We start from the raw sequence: 19,857 nt of genomic DNA, 5'->3' as shown, positions 1-19,857 counted from the left end.
AGAAAAAATTTCACTGCTATCATTTTTTATGTCATCTTTTCCATAGTATGTGTTCTGCGTAAAAATTAGCTGAAACCTCACTTACCAGTCCCAGGTAGAATATTTTCTTTTACTTTCTACATAAAATGTACATCCACTTTAGAAAAGCAATAAAACTTCTGAGAAACATGTTGCTGGCCTTGTCCTCCATCGCTGCGTGCACTGGCAACAGTGGCTTATATTCAGGTTAATGTAAGTTGGGGCCATGGCCTGATAGGAAAAGTTTTGTCAGCAACGTGGGCAGAAGTGCCAGCCTCCTGCGTTAGGCTGGCGAATGGAAGGGGAGAGAATGAGGACAGGTAGTGCTAAAAGCGGGAATTGTCAAATCACAGCCTGAGCCTAAGCATTAGTGTAAACAGAAATTAATACTTCCGTCTGAGGAGGTGCAGATCAGTCTGACTTGCTGCTTAAACACGTGCCTAATTCTCAGCTTGTGGAGATGCCAATCTGACACACAAATGGCGTATGTCTCTTTGTAAATACAAACCTGCGTTTTTGCTGGCTTGGACTCATTCAAGCCTGTATTGCATTTGAAATGAGAAACTTCACTGACTGTCATGAGGACTGAAATTTCTGCCTTAATTAGAGAATAAAGATGTCGGTCTGGTGCTGTTACCTACTGTGTGAGATACCGTCCAACTGACTGACGGTTAGAGGATTTTTTTTCACTGATTTTGATGGCATTCGCTCAGGTCTTTAGGACAGAATAATTTATTTAGTGCTTAGCTTTTCACCTTAGATTTTCCGCTAACATTACTTGCAGCAAAAATCTTCCCTGTGCAGTGTGATATAGGAAGAGTTCTCTGATGTAATCAAATAAGGAGACATAAATATGTGAACATACTGAAGCTAATTAGCCCACATTGTGAAACTTAAAAGGGATTTTATACCTGGACATTTCTTATACTTCTGTTATTATCGGTTCCTTCATCATACAGAGTTTTTTTTCCCATTTAAAAAATTAATGTAGTGCTAAAAAATTTAAAGTAGCAGTCTGTTTTCCATCAAAACACATTTCTTCTTCATGAAAAGTAAGAACAATTGATTTGCTACGTATCTATTTTATATAGTCCTAAAGTAAGGATTAAAGTTTTGCACATCAAATCCTTTATCTTTTGTAAATTATTGCACTTGTGCATTATGGACTATCAAATGTAAAAGAACAGCAGCAGTTTGATGTAGAATATTAAAAGAAAAAATATGCTATATAAAAATATATTCATTAAACTAAATAAACTCCTATATTCCATTTTAAAAAAGCCCCAAACCTCTATACTAGGTCACATTTTGACTTTCTTACTTGCACTCAGTAGCAGCCTGTTCTACAGATTCCACTAAGTACGTGGGGACTAAGGTTTTTGTTAATCTAATTTATGTCATGATCTGCCTCTTGATGAAAGATAAGTAACCTAGCCAAAATAATCTTCTGTGCATACTTCATTTTAGGGACGATCATTAATAGTAGTGCATGATTTGCTACAATGGGATTAATACAGAACTGATGAACCCATATCCAAGGGTCTTTTCTATTGAAACTTACCCTATTTGAAGTTTTATAGTAGTTCAGTGCCATTTTCTGTTCATGTGACTGTTTCACCTGTCACCTGTTTCAGTTACCTAACAACCTGCAGCAATCTAAGGAATTGCTTGGAAAAAATAATCACGATACATTTTTCAAGACTTGTCAGCATGTATGCTCCCACCAATGTTCTAGAATTGCAAAGCCTTGGCCAGCTAGAACTCCTGCCCTCTCGCTAGGCATTGTGCAAATACAGAACAAAAGGCCTGCCATCCCAAGATTTTGGCCTCTTCAACTCTCCTGGGCAGAGCACAAAGCAGCTTTTCATCCTGTACACACTGATGAAACAGTGTAATGCACCTTCTGCCTGACTAGTCCCAAAACTGAGTACATCTTTCGTAATAGTCTTCTGATTTTTTTTTATCAATATATCATACCAAAAAGTGCTTGCTGAATCAGGTCCAGAATATTTCTGGGATAACGTTAGCTAAAATTTGGAGATTTCTAGAGATCTGTATCATTCAGACAATCAATCAGAGTTTTCTTCAAGTGCAAAGATTGGTTTCATTGCAGAAAATGCTTATATAGTACCGTTGCATAAATATTGCTGTGAGTTCACAGGTAAGACAGTACCAGCAGTCCATCTTCATGAAGCAAGTCTGCGCATAGCCTAGTGAAATGGTTTTCAGAAGGTGGAGAGAAACAGGCCATGGTTAGTTCTGAGTACACACCACTTGGAAAAAGAAAATGTTTGTGCATGTGTTAACTAAAAACTACCAAGTTCAACCTGGCCTCAGTGAAAGTACAGAGAAAGTAACTGTTCTGAGGCAGCTGCCCTCTGACTTGTGTCTACATCGGACAATTCAGTCAGGAAGCTGCAGGCCTGAAGCTCTCACCTTCAAAATGTGGCTATAAAGGTGGAGGACAGAAGCCTCGCAGAACACTCTGACCTTGGATCAGTAGTTTTGTGTCTGGCTTCTTATTTAATGACAATAATACAAATATTTAACCAATCCTGTGAATAGAAATCAGAATTCAAGTCTCTTTGGCCTGCCAGTCCCAAATGCTTCTGTTACAGAATCATGGTGTCTTTCTAGCTTTTTTAATCCTTCATTCCTTTCTGCACTGTGACTTACAGGGGAGTGGAAAGTGCTTCTCCCCCTATTAGTGATAAGGAATAATATTTGGGTCTCTTGCAATATTCGTACCAACCAAAAAAGGAGGGGGTGAATCAGGAGTACCAAGCATCACAATCTATTTACCAAGCCCTGATGAAGCTTGAGAGGCTTTTGCTTAGGGTCTCAGTTTCTCCTCTCACCAATCTGCCTTCCAAGCTGACCTTACCTTTTCCTACAGGACTTCATGCTATGGTAGAAACTACAATGCAGGGAGATGCTGAGAACCTCTACCCAGCCACAACCTCCTCTTACCTACTTGCCTCCAGGGACCTCTACATCCCACACGCACAGCAACCTTGCTGCAGCATTTTGCTACAGCATGACACAGAGAAGGGTCACAGCATGCCTCCAGCCCCTTTCCATTCCTGCTGCTGGAGCAGAGAGACCAAGCACAGGGCACTACCCCGTTTTAGATCAGGAATTAAGAATGGAGTTCTGACTAGTACCACAGTAGCATAATAGGAGGAACACATAATAATCATGCCTTTACCTACATGGAGTGTTGTAATGCTTCCAAGGTATTGATGCATCACTAGTTTAATCCACCTCAGGCTATAAAAGGGCATTTAGCCCAATCCCCTGTTTTCTGAGTAAGTGGCCTGCGCGCTGCACCATTATTTTAGCAGTAAGTGCTACTTTACTTTCTGGCAGTATTCTGTAAATACACAATACCATGGTATTGCTTTAATGGACTTGTATTGTTGCATGTTAGTTACGTTCAATACACTGCTTTGCTGCAGCTTCCTGTAAAATGTTCAGATTGTGCAAGAAGGTGTCTGTTGTGTTAAAAGGAGGAATGAGAGGGGGAGGTTGACCATAATTTTGGATTCAGGTGCCTCCTTACCAAGCCTTATCAAGTCTTCTTTTAAGCACCTAACTTGTCTTTAGATCTATTTATAAGCCTATGTAAGGCAAAAGTAGTCCTAAAGCGACAGAGATCAAGAGATGCTTCTGCACATATAATCTACTACATCTCAAGAAAAACTTGACCTCCTCCACTAAGCACTGACATTCAGGTACCCAGGGAGGGTATTTATTTATGGAGAAGGAAACTGTTGAGAGCTCAGTTCATCCACCATACTCTCACAGCATGACTCAATGCTACAGGCAAAGGAATAAAGCCAGCAGTATTCTGTAAATAATAGACACATTCAGTTCTGAAGTGTGTACCTCTTCCTGAACATCAAGTTCATCATCAGGCCGGCTTGCTTCTGTGAATTCCATGGGTTCTTTAGACTCCTGCATGAGCGAAATCTTGGCAGAAATAGAAGAAACATGATGAGTTACGCGTTATCCGTATCACTGAAATTGATTTATTACTCTGAAGTACCTTAAGATAACTTCCACAACTTACAGGAGTCTGTTGTTTACTGTTCCTGGACAACACTGTTGATTTAGTTTAGCTGAGAGGAACTTAAATGTTGAAAAGCTTATGGTCCTGCCTCTCCTCATATGACTAGTTATAGCTTTGTAAAAATAATAAAAGCTGAATCTATCTCTAAGCTGCTGTACACCTTTGTCAAAATGTTAATCTCTACTATAAGACAGTAGCATGCAAAAATTATTAAAAAATAAGGGTCCCGTCCTAGTTAGTTATCAGTCAGATTAATTTTAATTGCTATTTATTCATAATACTGTAATAGTGATTGCTAGGGAAGGAATTGTGGTGAAAAGACAGGAGAACATTATAAGGCCATTTTCCTAATGTGGGCCCACAGCTTTAGATGCTACAGAGTGTTCTGGTTATCTCAAAAAACAGAATACAACTAGGAAATGCACAGAGAAAAGCAGCAGGAATGAACACTAGCGTGGAACAGCTTCCATGCACACTCACACCAAGTAGAATGGGACTCTTCAGCTTTGATCAGAGGTATATGAAATTATTAATAGTTTTGGGAAAGGGAGCAGGGAATGATTATTCATTGCAACTAGCAATCCAGAAATCCAACAGGCTTAAAACAAATGGGAAATATATGTCGTATAACACATTTAAAATTACAGAACCCATCTCCACAGGATAGTGTCAAGCTAAAATATGTAAAGGGGTTCCAAAAGGAGTATGACGGACACATCGAAGAAAACTCCATCTGTGATGATTAAATATAGAATCATAGAATCATTAAGGTTGGAAGAGACCTCTAAGATCATCGAGTCCAACCGTCAACCCAACACCACCATGCCCACTAAACCACGTCCCTAAGCGCCTCATCTATGCATCTTTTAAATACCTCCAGGGATGGGGACTCAACCACTTCCCCGGGCAGCCTGTTCCAATGTTTCACCACTCTTTCAGTAAAGAAATTTTTCCTGATATCCAATCTAAACCTCCCCTGGCACAACTTGAGGCCATTTCCTCTCGTCCTATCGCTTGTTACTTGGGAGAAGAGACCGACACCCACCTCACTACAACCTCCTTCCAGGTAGTTGTAGAGAGCGATGAGGTCTCCCCTCAGCCTCCTTTTCTCCAGGCTAAACAACCCCAGTTCCCTCAGCCGCTCCTCATAAGACTTGTTCTCCAGACCCTTCACCAGCCTCGTTGCCCTTCTCTGGACACGCTCCAGCACCTCAACGTCCTTCTTGTAGTGAGGGGCCCAAAACTGAACACAGGATTCGAGGTGCGGCCTCACCAGTGCCGAGTACAGGGGCACGATCACTTCCCTACTCCTGCTGGCCACACTATTTCTGATACAGGCCAGGATGCCATTGGCCTTCTTGGCCGCCTGGGCACACTGCCGGCTCATGTTCAGCTGGCTGTCAACCAGCACCCCATATAATGGTCCAAATGCAACCTCCAGCTGAGGAAGTTCTTAAGCTGCCAGTTGTCAGAAACTAGAAAATGAGTCTTAGGATGAAGTGTTCTCCGTATGTCCTGTTTCTCATGTTCTTTTCACTAACAAGATCCTGGGGTCAACAGACCCTTCCTTGGATCTAGCAAAATGTTCATGTACTACAGAAGCTGTCCAATTTACTAGACTCTCACTTTATTTGTACTACAGGTCTATGTCTAGTTTTTGAACATGCCATGCTGTAATGCAATCAATGGTAGATGATAGAAGGAAGGGAAATGTACTACTGGATAGTAGACTACCTTCTCAAATATGGGATCCTGGTTGTCACTGTATGTCATTTGATTCCTTATGTAGAGCACAGCATCATGGACAGTCAAGAAGAATATGTCTTTTCTGACAATATCATCAAAGAAGGCGCTCCGTTCCAGTTGAGATATAAGGTTGTCTGAATAAAAGAAAGTCATAACAGGTTAATACAATTTGAAGTAATTTAAGAAATAAATATCAAAATACATGGTTGCAACTATCAGAAATCAAACGTACAGCCAAATCAATCAATCAATCATAGCTTTGTCTTGACTTTTACTTTCCATATTTCCTTTAAACCCCACCATTCTTTGTGTCCCACCGCAGCCCACCATGTTTATCAGTGTGATAATTCACATTTTTATTAGAACAAATGCTCCCACAGACACATCTAGAGATCCCTTCTCATCCCTTCTCATCTTCATTTTATTCTTTGCATGAGTGGTAGTAGAAATATTTGGATGTTTACCTTGATATGAAGCAAAGTATACTCTCACATCAATTCTCTCAAACTCTCTAATTATCTAAAAAAATAAAAGTTTGCAACAAGGACATAAATAAATAAAGTCTGTAAGGAGAAAATACGTGTATGTATATATGTTTATATATGTCATGTGTAGGCACACACACACTTCATTTGTTTCTGCCTGTCTTCATTCCAAATTGTATGTTTTGTTTATTCATCATAAATAAGGAACTGCTATACTTTGCTATACTTAAAGATCCAGTAGTTAAGTACCTGGTTGCTGAAGTGGCCTATCATCTTTGACTATGTGAGTGGAACTATCGATTTTACACATACATACATTGCTGCCTATGAAGGTTCTCATTCTGTTCTCATAGTATGAATAATCATGTCTCTTCAAGTGAGAATCATATGGGCCTGAGCAAGCTTTATTTCTCCCCATGCATGTGTGATATGATACAATCCTTGACTGGCACATGCAAATTTTTTACACAGATTTTTCCCTCATGCAGTGCACCAGAAGGACCTGTGCTTGGATAAAAAAGCTGCATATGAAAAGAGTCATGTCTGTGGACCCCGTATCTCTCTGGTCTCAGAAGCCGGAACTGAATCAAAACTAGGCAGAAGGCTGAAGCAAGGCACACAGCGTTCTTGTATTTCAGTTAGTTAAAAGGTGGGAGACTGGATTCTACCCCGGCTCCCTGGTACCAGGCAAGTCTCTTAGAATAGTATTTTCAGAGATGATTGCTAATTCCATCCCCTTCTGTTCATTGATAAACTAGAGTCTTGGTAATCTAAGATCTGGTTTATAGATAGGCTAAGCAGTCCCAACTGCAAAATGAATCATAGAATCATAGAATCCTTTGGGTTGGAAAAGACCTTTAAGATCATCAAGTCCAACCGTTAACCTAGCACTGCCAAGTCCACCACTAAAGCATGTCCCTAAGCACCACATCTACATGTCTTTTAAATACCTCCAGGGATGGGGACTCAACCACTTCCCCGGGCAGCCTGTTCCAGTGCTTGACAACCCTTTTGGTGAAGAAATTTTTCCTAATATCCAATCTAAACCTCCCCTGGCACAACTTGAGGCCATTTCCTCTCGTCCTATCGCTTGTTACTTGGGAGAAGAGACCGACACCCACCTCGCTACAACCTCCTTTCAGGTAGTTGTAGAGAGTGATGAGGTCTCCCCTCAGCATCCTTTTCTCCAAGATAAACAGCCCCAGTTCCCTCAGTCGTTCCTCGTAAGACCTGTGCTCCAGACCCTTTACCAGCTTCATGAAGTTAGTGAAAGCAGCAATCTGAACATACGAAGTATAAAAGACTGAAGACTGAACGATCTGGTTCTACACACTTGTAACTGGACACCAAAAAATAATGGAAATACTTGGCCTTAATCTCTTCACCTCATTTCCCTCTCCCTAAACTATTATCTCCTTATTTCATAGTGTGATGTTTGAAGATGAATTAATGAATGTTGATGAAGCGCTCCGATATTAGCCACAGAAAACCCTATAAAGAAATGAATCATTCTTCCTTCCTTCCTTCATAATTTAAATAATATGGAATGAATAAATAAATCTTGTGGTTAAAGACTGAAGTGACAGTAAGACGAAATTTTTACTACCTCTGTGTTGAGTGAGCGTCATCCTGTGCCCAGCTTAAAACAGGAGGCATGTGGAAAGAAAATATATAACTAAAATATTTCATAACACATGCATACAAGGGGACCACATTTTGCTGTTCTAATTTTAGAGTACTTGACCATGCAACTTTCATATTGTTCTTTTAATGCATTTTTTGGATTTTTTTTCCACCTAAAATATGCACACCCCAATATTCTACCTCTTGCTGTGTAAGTTTTAAAGGTATTTTTCAACAACAGACTTTTTAAAACTCAGAAATTAACTTCAGCTAACAGCTCGTTTTACATACTACTGACTAGTTTCATTTTCATGGAACACCAGAAAAAAAATGCCCTTACCGTTTTTATTGATCTCACAGCTACAATATCCAAGAAGGTTACTGCTCCAAAATCAAGAATGAGACTATGGATGGGCACCTTGGGGATGTTTACTTTGACTGGGAGTTCTGAATTCCAGTCTACCTGGATCTCTACTTCTTTGGTGGGAACTTGAAGATCTTCGTTGTCTTCAGGTTCCTCATCAGTCTCAAAAGCTTCATTATTAATACCAGGCTCACTGATGATGCCATTCTAATGTGCAGATAATATATGGAATATAGCATTTAATCATGGAGAAGGTTTTGGAGTTACAGGAAATACTTCCCTGTGATAACTTCTGTTTCAGGAATGAACAAGACTTGTAACCGGTACCCCCTGCTCCCAACCCCTGGTAATGTGGTTAGCATAAATGATGCCATTTTATAAGGCAAGCAGCCATCCTCTGTGACTGAGCAGGTCACGTATTTGTTCCCTTTCCCCTCATTCTCAGGCCTTGAAGGTCCTGTGAACCAAGCAGACAAACCAAACAGATTCCTGGGTGCCAGGCTGAATATTCCCTTCCTTGCCAGGCACCCAGCCAACTGGGTGTTGTTGATGACCCTGTCATAGAACAGGGAAGCATAGCGGCGCACAGAGCACTGTCTATAAAATCAAGCAGTTACAAGTCCTAAGTGGGGAATTTGGACTGGAACTGCTGCTGGACAGTGAGACCTGTGACCCCCCGGTGGCCAGGGACGCCTCCACCATCGTCAGCTTCCTCCGAGGACTGGGTGAGTGACTCGTCTTCTTTTATATGATTTTTGAGTCTAGTTTATGATTGTTATATTGATACATCAAACCACGTATTAAGATCTGACCTGATCTGCAGAGGGTCCAGGTGATTAGAAACCATAAGTTAAGTTGGGGTCTAGGAAATTAAAAACTGTAAGTTAAGTTGTATAAATTCTGTATTACGCTACTTATAAATTGTACTACATTGATTCTGTTGGTAGAATTCCTGTACCATTCTAATAATAAATTCTGTGCTATACTAATCATAAAATCCTGTTAAGAAAAATAAAGCTTTAATTGGAACTACAATTTAGTGCCATCATCGTTCTGCCAAGGATCCCTAAAAGAACCTGTCTGTCCCCTGTGCTGGTTTTGGCTGGGGTAGAGTTAATTTTCTTCATAGTAGCTAGTATGGGGCTATGTTTTGGATTTGTGCTGGAAACAGCGTTGGTAACACAGGGATGTTTTAGTTACTGCTGAGCAGTGCTTACACACAGTCAAGTTCTTTTCTGCTTCTCACACCACCCCACCAGCCAGTAGGCTGGGGGTGCACAAGGAGTTGGGAGGGGACACAGCCGGGACAGCTGACCCCAGCTGACCAGAGGGATATTCCATACCATATGACATCATGCTCAGCATATAAAGCTGGGGGAAGAAGAAGGAAGGGGGGGACATTAGGAGTGATGGCGTTTGTCTTCCCAAGTAACCGTTATGCGTGATGGAGCCCTGCTTTCGTAGAGATGGCTGAACACCTGCCTGCTGATGGAAAGAGTGAATGAATTCCTTGTTTTGCTTTGCTTGCGCGCACGGCTTTTGCTTTACCTATTAAACTGTCTTTATCTCAACCCACGAGTTTTCTCACTTTTACCCTTCCAATTCTCTCCCCCATCCCATGGGGGGAAGTGAGTGAGCGGCTGTGTGGTGCTTAGTTGCCGGCTGGTATTAAACCACAGTACCCCTTAGTGTCGGCTGACAATACTGCATCCAAGAATTTAAAGAAAAACCAGATAGAGTAAATAATTATCTCCTCCTCTGTGCAGTGTATTTCCTTTCCTCTTTTTTTCTTTGTTAAAAGAGCATCTTCCTGCAAAAAGGCCACTATCCAGAAAAATAAATACCTCAGAGCTACTCCCTCCCTCAACAGAATTATTTCTAGGAGATATTTAAGACCAGTATTTTCAGCTTTGAATTAGATTTACTATATATGATAACATGGTAAAATGACTAGGTCAAAAGCTGGAACGTCACATAACTGAGCATTTAACTGCATCATAAATTGTAATATATACAGGAAATACTGCATCCTGCACTGAGAGCAACGACAACAGAAAACCCACTTCTAACTTCCAGCTCTGGAGATTTAATAGGTTGCCTGTACCTGTCTAAATAAATGTAAGCATTTAATTATTGAAATGTACATTCCATACTCAGAGGAACATATGCTGCTTTCTTTAAAGAGGACGTGGAAGGCTATGTCTACCAGCCAACTGATACAGCTCACCTGTGCATAGGAAGCTGGATGATAGGAGCATGTACACATGAAAGAGCCAGCACTTTTACTGCACAGAGACAATCTGAGGTGGTGAGGGGTAGAGGTAAGATCAAGGAATCTCTTGCTTCCACTCCTGCTACCACCGTGACTGTCACAGCTGCCTGAATCTGTGGGGTCTTTGGCAATAGGTGTACTGCTCTGCTAAGTCTCCCGCAGGTCCCAGTCTTCCTACCACAGTAATAAGTCACACTTTTCCATCTTCATTTCAAAGATGAGTACAGAGGAACTAAAGGCTAAAGTAATAAGCTCTAACAGTAATCCTTTGAGAAAAAAATTCAAAAGGAAAAAAAAAATTGTTTTACCTTAGTAGCTTTTAATTTCCCCTTCTTGATTAGCTTTTGTATCTTCCTCAGTGCTTTGAGTCTCTTATTATATACCTTGACTGCATCAAATCCCACCTACAGAAAAAGATCAAGACATCAAAATGATTTAATTTTACCTAGATATAATTCTGAGGAAATCTCAAAGACAGTTAAGAAGCATGAAAAACCATCACGTATCACTTACTGTGGATTTGAGGCTGCTTTTCAGTCCATCGATGTTAGCATAAAAAATTGGACTTGAAAACTTGAGAATCTTCACACCTTCTGGTTCTATAACCTGTTGCCAAAGAATATAAGGTTAAGCAGCAACAACCTTATTTTGGCTAATAAGAAGCAGTTTAACTGTTTCAACAGTTCAACTATGTATCTAATTCACAAAAAATGGCATATCTTTGCTGAGAATTAAGGTGGTTCAGTTTTTAGACGCTTACAGCCCCAGCATGCAATATAGACCAACCATCTGGATCAAGATGAAGAATTTAATGCCGAAACTTGTTATCTTCGAGCACTCCACTTCCAAATTCAGGTTGTCCACAATATGCAAGGCACTACTTTGTCTTACACTGCCTTGTAGACTGAAGGGAAACAACTCAGCAATGACTTACATTTTTGTAGTCCTTGACCTTCTTGTAGATGTCTGTGCCAGGAATGTTTCCAAAGCCACCCCATGAAGGACTAACAGAAACAAAAAGAAAAGACAGTGAAGGTAAACATCATACTTAGGCATTCACAGAATTGAAGGGATTGCTGCATACAAACTGTCATAGACTCTTGTAGTCTGCTCTCTTCTGCCAAACTAATATCCTCACTGGAAAAGTGTTGTATCTTTGTTTTGTGTCACTGTGCAAGGGTCTTTTTCCGATTTGTAGTGAATGGTCCTTTTTAAAGACAAGGTACTTTGGTCTCAGCCTACTTGCTGCACCATTTTTATGTAGAACTGAACGAATAACTTGTTCCATTTGTCTCCCAAACCAGAAAAATGTTTTAAAAGCAGATTAGTTTTGTTTGAATGAAAAAACAATTTTTTGACTCTGAAAAAACATTGATCACTTTTTTCGTTTCAAATCAACTGAAACAATAAATTTATATTCTTTTCAGGTTACTTAAAACTTTTCGTCCAACTCTTTTAATTTTGATTTCAGTTAGTAACAAAACCAAAATATTTTGCAGTCGCCAGATAAATTTTTAACAGTTGAAGCAAATTCTTTTGAAGTTTGTAAAGCCTCATGTCCTTTATATATTTTCATTTCACAAATCTGAGTTGAATTTGGGAATGTTTTTTGAGGCTCTTCAAATTCAATTCTTTATCATCTACTATTCTTTAACAACTTTTGCAAGGCTTTATTTTTATGCATGTGCTGACAGTGCAACTATCCTTTGGTATTGCTAGTAACCTAGACTCCAGGTTGAAGGAAAGGAGTTATGCTGTATTTTCAGAGAAAAGATCAATGAAAAGTAACAAGATGGCCAAAGAAGATTCTGCAAAGCCATCTTTTCTCACCATTCCACTACCATGTGTTCTTTGAGCAGTAACAAATCAGCCACAAGCACAAAATTTTGTCTTATTCTCATGCTTTCTCTTCCTCTTCTTTCACAGGCATACAGTCAGTCTTGTATAAGCAGTAAGTGAAAAGGTTATTGACACGTGCAACATATTGTAGTAGTATTACATGCTAAGAGTTACTATAATGATCAATTAATTACAGAAGCCATTCATACATCTTTTTATATTTGATCTGGAATGTTCCTATCCCTTTCCAGAACTCAGCTATATGGGCACATAAAGTACTGCTGGAGTACTGCATCCAGCTCTGGAGTCCTCAGTTCAGGAAAGACATGGACTTATTGGAGCAGGTCCAGAGGAGGGTCATGAAAATGATCAGGGGGATGGAACACCTCTCCTATGAAGAAAGGCTGAGAGAGTTGGGGTTGTTCAGCGTGGAGAAGAGAAGGCTCCAAGGAGACCTTATTGTGGCCCTTCAATACTTAAAGGAGGCTTACAAGAAAGATGGGGACACACCTGTGTACTCAGGTACATTGAACAACTCATACTTCTTCAATGAAGAGCATGAGAAATTGCACAGATACCATAAAACCTTTTGGGATCACCTGAAACTATATTTTCGGAAAGGATTTTTTTTTTCCAGATATGGATCTGAGAAACAGCCTGAACCGCCGCTCTCACACAGCATGAAGTCCATCCTGACAACTTCCATCTCAGATTCCACAAAGCAAATGAAAACTCATTAACCAAATGCAATGTCAGATTTTTCTAAAGAATTTTAGCTGCTGTTACCCTTAGAAGTCTTCCTACAGTTGTATCCCAGGCAGCTTCTCTTTTCCTGGGCACTTGGCAGCACAGACTCCGGGGAGACCTTATTGCGGCCTTTCAGTACTTAAAGGGGGCTTATAAGAAAGATGGGGACAGACTTTTTAGTAGGGCCTGTTGCGACAGGACAAGGGGTCATGGTTTTAAACTGAAAGAGGGTAGATTCAGACTAGAGATAAGGAAGAATGTTTTTATGATGAGGGTGCTGAAACACTGGAACAGGTTGCCCAGAGAGGTGGTGGATGCCCCATCCCTGGAAACATTCAAGGTCAGGTTGGAGGGGGCTCTGAGCAACCTGATCTAGTTGAAGATGTCCCTGCCCACGGCAGGGGGGTTGGACTAGATGACCTTTAGAGGTCCCTTCCAACCCAAACTATTCTATGATTCTATGATGATTCTATGATAAATAACATATGGCTAAGTACCACCAGAGTACCCAACATGATATAGAATAAATACTGATAAAATAATGCAGCTTCTCTTTTATCAGTGTAATTAAATGATAGCACACAAACAGTGTTTTGTTCTAAAGAACAGATTTTTTCCATTTCAAAATTTTTGTAAACCCAACCAGATTTTCTGCCACAAATCATCTTGCTTTTCAGCATATTGTCTTCCTTTTTCATGGTATAACACTAGCAATTATTTCTGATCCTGTGTTACTTACAACTGAACTCTCAGCACAACTGTCAGCAATCCAAACAAAAGGCCAGCAAGTAATCCCAAATCAAGTCCCAGAATGATGGATGCTACACACGTAAAAACCCAGATCATCTGGAAAGGAAATAACAAATGTAAAGGCTCTTAATTATAACGTATAACTCCTGGTCACGCTAAAGAATCACTAGACCAGACAATATGAGTAGCAGAAGAATTTAACTTTGGAGATGATCATAGCACACTGGCAATTAGCTGACTTCCATACAAAAGTCTTCCTCTTCCTCCAAGATGCTTCTATCCATCACTATCTTATTAGGCATAATCAGCTTTTTAGGAAGTAAGGTTTTTTTAACATAACATTTTTCAAGGATCCAGTTACTTTGGTGAAATTAAAGGGGATGCAGTTAACCATTGCATTTTCTTCTTTCTGATGGTGACAGTCATTGTTAATCTTTCTTTAGAAATTGGAAAGAATTTATTTTCCCAAGATGTAAAATACTGTAAGATGCCCACCTGCAGACATATAGAGAGGGAAGGGGGCTCCTCAGTAATATCTAAGAATCAGAACTGTTCCAAAGAGAGGTATTTCATATTAACAGGTTGATGGCACTCTCTAAAGCCTCCACTGAATACTCAGGCAGAACAGTTGAAGTGGGCTCCTCAATTCCTCCCTACATCACTGCCCAGGCAGAACACCCAATAGACCCAATCATAAAAAAGCTGAGTGCCCGAACTTCTCACTGAAGTCAGTGGGATCTTTCACCTATAAAGAGGGCTAGTAAGTGATGGACTAAAAAATTTCAGATCTACCTAAGGCAGGTACTGCCCAATGACGCACACTGTAAAATCTATGCATAGTAAAGACTGCATGGAGAAAATACTCTCCATACAATCTTTTCCCGCCCTGGAGAAAATACTTTCCATGCAATCTTTTCCTGCCCTAACAGCCACACCGAAGGTCTATTCCACAGAAAACACAGTGGGAGATGTGAGCAAGTACCCTGAGATATGGTTATAGTGGTTCGTAAGAAAAGCCCGTTCATATATGCCTTTGCATGCCAAATGAATCCACATTCTAGCTTGGATTAGTCTTGCTACAACTAGAAAACATATTTTCTGAGGACTACCTGAGATTATCCAGGCAAATGGGATGCTAATATGGTAATGACATAAACATATGTACATGAATTAAGAAAAGGTCAGCTTTTCTGACCCGTTTAAACTGTGCAAAAGATAAAAGCACAATGGTAAAGGTGGCAACAGGCCATCTTTATTCTGATTTTTAAGCCATCTCAACACAAGATTGCTGTAAACTATGGTAATTGCTATGAAGGAGTCATCACTGCACAGGAATACCCTGATTGGCACCCTTACTGTGGGGTATAGGGAATAAAGAAGATAAGCAGAATACTATGTAAAACTCTAAAATGGGGAATTTTTAACTGACCTTATAGCACTTGCATTTTGAGGACACACATAAAAGTTTTGTGATGTTAACTCTACAAAATTCTGTTTATGTGATAGTTGAGAGAAACTTGGCTGGCATTAAAAGGCAAAAAGAAAACCAGACAAAAACATTCAGGAGAAAAGAAAAAATTACGTTACTTACAGCATCCACTTTATTCTGTCTCCACAGACGGGGAACATCAAACACTTGCATGAACATCCCTTTCAAGTTAGCTATGACTACAGCTGCCAACACAGACTGTGAAGAAAAATGATGAAAAAGTGTTACTCAGAAGCAAAGATGCATATTAAGATAGTGCTCAACATTATACACTATAAACCAGAGCCTCATCTGGTATCAGTCACCATAGTTTAAACAGGGCTATTAATCCTGCCCATCAAAGTTGAGCATTTGGATCTGATTGGTGCTGGTGGCTGTGCTGCAGAGGACGAGTACTGTACCTTTTGTAAGGGCTCTAGCAATTTCCCCAGGGCAACAATGGAAATCAAAACAATCCCAGCCGAGATTATACCAGCAACCTGCAAAGAACAGAGTGTTTATAGGAAATGAACTTATTAAGACTTCATCTTATGTTTCTAGGATTACAAAGAAAAATGTACAAGTAGTTGCACACTACATTTCTTTAGGAACAAGGAGACCTGCCAAAATGCTGTTGTGTTTAGGCGTACATGGGCAATCATTATACACTTCAGCTAACACAGAGGGAATTCAATTAAGCAAGTAGTGTAAACAACTGCACGCATGGTAGTAGCTCTTGGAGGGGTTATGTTGCATAGATAGATGAAAGGAGCAGAGTTTGTGTGTCAGCCGGAAAAGGGGCTGCTGGATAACCTGTAGTTCTCCACCGTTAAAAGTGCAAAGCTGTAGTACTGTACAACAGAGTAGCATACTCAACATGAGAAAGATGGCACATGGGCAGATGATGAATGGCATATGGCAGGGCTGCTCAGACCAGCACATGGGAGCTTAATTACCGCATAGGCAGCTGCAAGAGGAGTTTCTCTCTCATCCTGAATTCCTACTGTGACGAACTCAGCCCCTTAACTGGGAATGAAATTCTGGGGAATTAGGCTTGAAGGATTTCTGACCCCTAATGTAACTCATGCTATGTAAAACTTGATTGCCCTCTTCTGGCAGAGCTACAAAAATTATTCACTACCAGAGCACAAGCTGCTAGCTAAGATACCTGTGGCTTTCCATGTGCCAGCAACACAATCATTTTAGGACTATTTTCATCCCATTGTGAAAGCTGTGCCCTATATAAGATTAAATTTACCTGTGCACAGTACTAGTAAGAAGAGGTCATTACCTGAGTCTTTCCACCGGTGCTTTCTTGGACTGCGGTCCTTGAAAGAGCAGTAGTTGCAACAAAACAAGAAAAGGCACCTGAAAAAATGTTGCTGAAGCCGAAGGCAATAAACTCCTGAAAGATAATTGGATGATGCTGTAAATACAGATGCCTGAAGACAATTTTGCAATGGAGAGTAACAATAGCTTCTACAGTAGTTTATAAAGTAAGTAGCACAATAATATTGAGAAGAGTATGGATTAGTAATAGCTGTTAAATGTTTACACAAATTCTTGCGCCAGTGTAACTACCTGTGTTTGGAAATCAATACAAGGAAGTTGGTATACTCTCCCTAACATGGACATACTCGTCTTAGTATAAAAAGCTTATTTCCATCAATGTTGTCAAACCTAACATTTCTAACAATTACACTGGTATAATTGCATCAACAAATGGGACTAGTAGAAATTTAACTGCCAAGTATCATCAGCTAAACAAATAATTTTAATCAGTACAACAGTCTGAGTTTAGACAAGCCTTTTATTAATGCAAAGCATTGTATTATTAGTAGAACTAATCAGGAACTTTGCAATAAAACACAGTTTCACTGAAAACTTCTAATCTGTTGAGCCAGAAGTTTTTCACTCTGAACATCCCAATGAACTCACGCTGAGTCCCAGGCAGCGTTCTCATAGATTTGCCCCAGGGTCACAGATGCTGGCGCCTACTGATACTGGTTGTTCTGCTCAAGTGACAAGGACCCTGGGAGCTTTATGTCCTGGGATCTGGGCCATTCCTCTGCTGGGAAATGAGGCGTTTGAGAGCTGCCTGCAAACCCATATAACTGACAGAAACATTGTTTTCACCAAGCTGACACAGTCACAAAAGCTTTTCACTCACTGCAAATTTTTAAAAATATAATTTGAGATTTGATTTTGACTCTCTCCCTTCTTTTCTTCAAAATGAAATTTCCTGTAAGCTTTTCATTAAGCTCCAAGAGCAGGATTTTAAAGTCAGGTTCTTTAACAGAACAGACCTAGGTGATTCATGCCTATTCCTCTGTGACAGCTGTGCTCTGCAAGAAAACGTTGGTAGTTCCTAGTGTTCTTAGGTCTTAATAATCTATGAATCTATGAAGACAAAATAAATACTAGCAGATAATAGTATTGACCTGTCCTTCAAAATTATTTTACTACCTGCTTTTATGATGTTATTTTAACTTCTCCAGTTCAAGTAACTATTTGCTCATCATTCATGGCTGCATGTGTAAAATTCATAGCATAGTATTGAAAGAAAGGCACTTTGCATTTATAAACAGTAATTCTACTACTACAATATTTAATTAGTATCTTTGAAGCACATCAGTGCTGGCAGAACAGCATATTCAATAAAAGAACAGCATAAACAGCACTTCCAGGAATATGTATTATTCATTCAGATTTATTAAACTAAAAGTCAATGCATTTTAGGCAACTTTAAGTCAAAGTGTTACCAGATATGAACTTTGTGTATTGTAAAGTGTGTTTGTTGTTCTGCATGTTCAGAAGTATAATTTTGTTACATACTGCAAAACAGTGTTTCCAAAATCAAACTTTATGTAATCCATTAGCACTAAAATAAAGGACTCATTAAACAGCTTAGCTTATCTATTTATTGTAGTAAGTGTATTTTCTCATATGTTCAAAGGATAAAATTAAAAATTAGCATAGATGCAGGACAAGGAAGCTTTCTGACATTTTTCTCCCATGCCCATGGGCAAGCCACATAACCCCTGGTGAAGACACTGAACAACTGCAGGAATCCTCTAAGAGCTTGCCGATGCTCATGTAACATTCCAGCTATTAGCCTTTAGAAACCAATGGTTAAAACAATTCAGTCATTTGGTGCAGACAGTTACTCAAGTATGTTCATATGCTGGTAGACATTTACTTTTGTGAAGCTGCAGGACTTAGCTATACAGTTACAAGTATACTTATACTGATGTAACTGGTGTCATGCTGAGAAATACAATAATTTATTCTGTAGGAATAAAATCATGCCTTAACTGAAAAGTTCAACTGATACAAATCCTGCATGTAGACTAAGCCTAAATAAAGCTGTCTGGATCAGCTTATTAGCCTGACATTGTCTTCCTCCCCCTCCCAGCAACACACCTCAAAATATGCCTTAGGAGTAGCCATGGAAAGCAGGTTGCTAAAGCTGGCCATGTCAACAGGACATCACCAGAAAATTGCCCTATACAGTGCTTAGCTTTAATTAGCTTTTCAGAGCTACTGCAGTCACTAAAGCAATACAGAAGGAACTAATTAGTATGAAAAGCCCATACTGAAGATAGAGAACATCTGGCTCACCTCTGTGTGGTAAATTTGTCAGGTAATATATGGCCATTTCAGCTTTTTTTTTTAATAGTTGAAAGAATTTCTCCTGTCAGACTTCAACTTTAGTCTGAAAAATGTGTGTGAATGATGTTTCTTTCATATGGCTACATAAGTGAACATGAAACAGAACCTAAATTCACTATGGTTATAAACTATTTTGGTTATACATACCTGGTTTCCATCAATAGCATAGTCATACTTGGTTGCATATACTTTTCCCACAGATACAGCAATAGCATAAGCAACAATGGCAATGGAAAAGGAAGCTGCTATCATCTGGGAAAACAGGCTGACATCTGGAGGTTCAGGAGGCAAAAATCTAGCATTTAGAAAATATATTAGTGTTATCAACTTTGATCAAATTCTGTTCTTACTAGAATTGTCAAGGAGTTTGAGGCAGAGGCATACTGGTTGCTTATAATATGAAGTGTAATGTTGCAAGTTAATAAAAAGGTGGAAACAGCCCATTGACATACAGAACACGCTATCTAGCTCACCATAGCCCAAATCCTGATGCTATTAGTCAGCAACAAAGCTCCCATTGTTCTCAGCATGACTGAGATTTGGCCTTATGATAGCAAAGTGAAAAAGTACATTTTTGAAGCACTAAATAAAGGATGTATTGAATAGTATGATGAATTACATAAATATGTTAATGACACTTCATACTATTGTTAACATACTTCTTGAAAAGATCTCAAAAACATTTTATCCCCTACTGTGTTTCCACAAATTTTAATTAATCAAGCCCTGAATACCAAATGGAATGTGAAGGTTACTACTGTGAAGTGCTCTGAATCTTTCAAGTGAAAGTCTCTACCAGTG

General features: G+C 39.6%; 1 protein-coding gene across 2 annotated transcripts in view; it reads right to left on the bottom strand.

Moving 5' to 3' along the window:
• Window positions 1-342: 342 nt before the first annotated feature.
• SLC26A4 (solute carrier family 26 member 4) overlaps window positions 343-19,857 on the bottom strand; it is a 28,341-nt gene continuing 8,826 nt past the window's right edge. Inside the window, exons 8-20 of one of the 2 annotated variants that reach the window (XM_076328738.1) lie at window positions 19,204-19,351; window positions 16,676-16,789; window positions 15,807-15,884; window positions 15,508-15,603; window positions 13,906-14,012; window positions 11,515-11,584; window positions 11,094-11,186; window positions 10,889-10,984; window positions 8,285-8,515; window positions 6,301-6,355; window positions 5,825-5,970; window positions 3,907-3,990; window positions 343-2,228 (exon numbers count right to left, since the gene is read on the bottom strand). In XM_076328738.1, coding sequence (XP_076184853.1) covers window positions 2,205-2,228; window positions 3,907-3,990; window positions 5,825-5,970; window positions 6,301-6,355; window positions 8,285-8,515; window positions 10,889-10,984; window positions 11,094-11,186; window positions 11,515-11,584; window positions 13,906-14,012; window positions 15,508-15,603; window positions 15,807-15,884; window positions 16,676-16,789; window positions 19,204-19,351 — 1,342 coding nt within the window. In that variant the 3' untranslated portion in view covers window positions 343-2,204. Of the gene's footprint in view, window positions 2,229-3,906; window positions 3,991-5,824; window positions 5,971-6,300; window positions 6,356-7,925; window positions 7,961-8,284; window positions 8,516-10,888; window positions 10,985-11,093; window positions 11,187-11,514; window positions 11,585-13,905; window positions 14,013-15,507; window positions 15,604-15,806; window positions 15,885-16,675; window positions 16,790-19,203; window positions 19,352-19,857 lie in introns of those variants that run through there. The other variant, XM_076328743.1, reaches the window with a different exon arrangement.

This window comes from Aptenodytes patagonicus, chromosome 1 (genome assembly GCF_965638725.1).
Source record: "Aptenodytes patagonicus chromosome 1, bAptPat1.pri.cur, whole genome shotgun sequence".
NCBI lineage: Eukaryota > Metazoa > Chordata > Aves > Sphenisciformes > Spheniscidae > Aptenodytes > Aptenodytes patagonicus.
The sequence above is the reverse complement of the archived record's forward strand: the minus strand, read 5'-3'. Positions and strand labels throughout refer to the sequence as shown.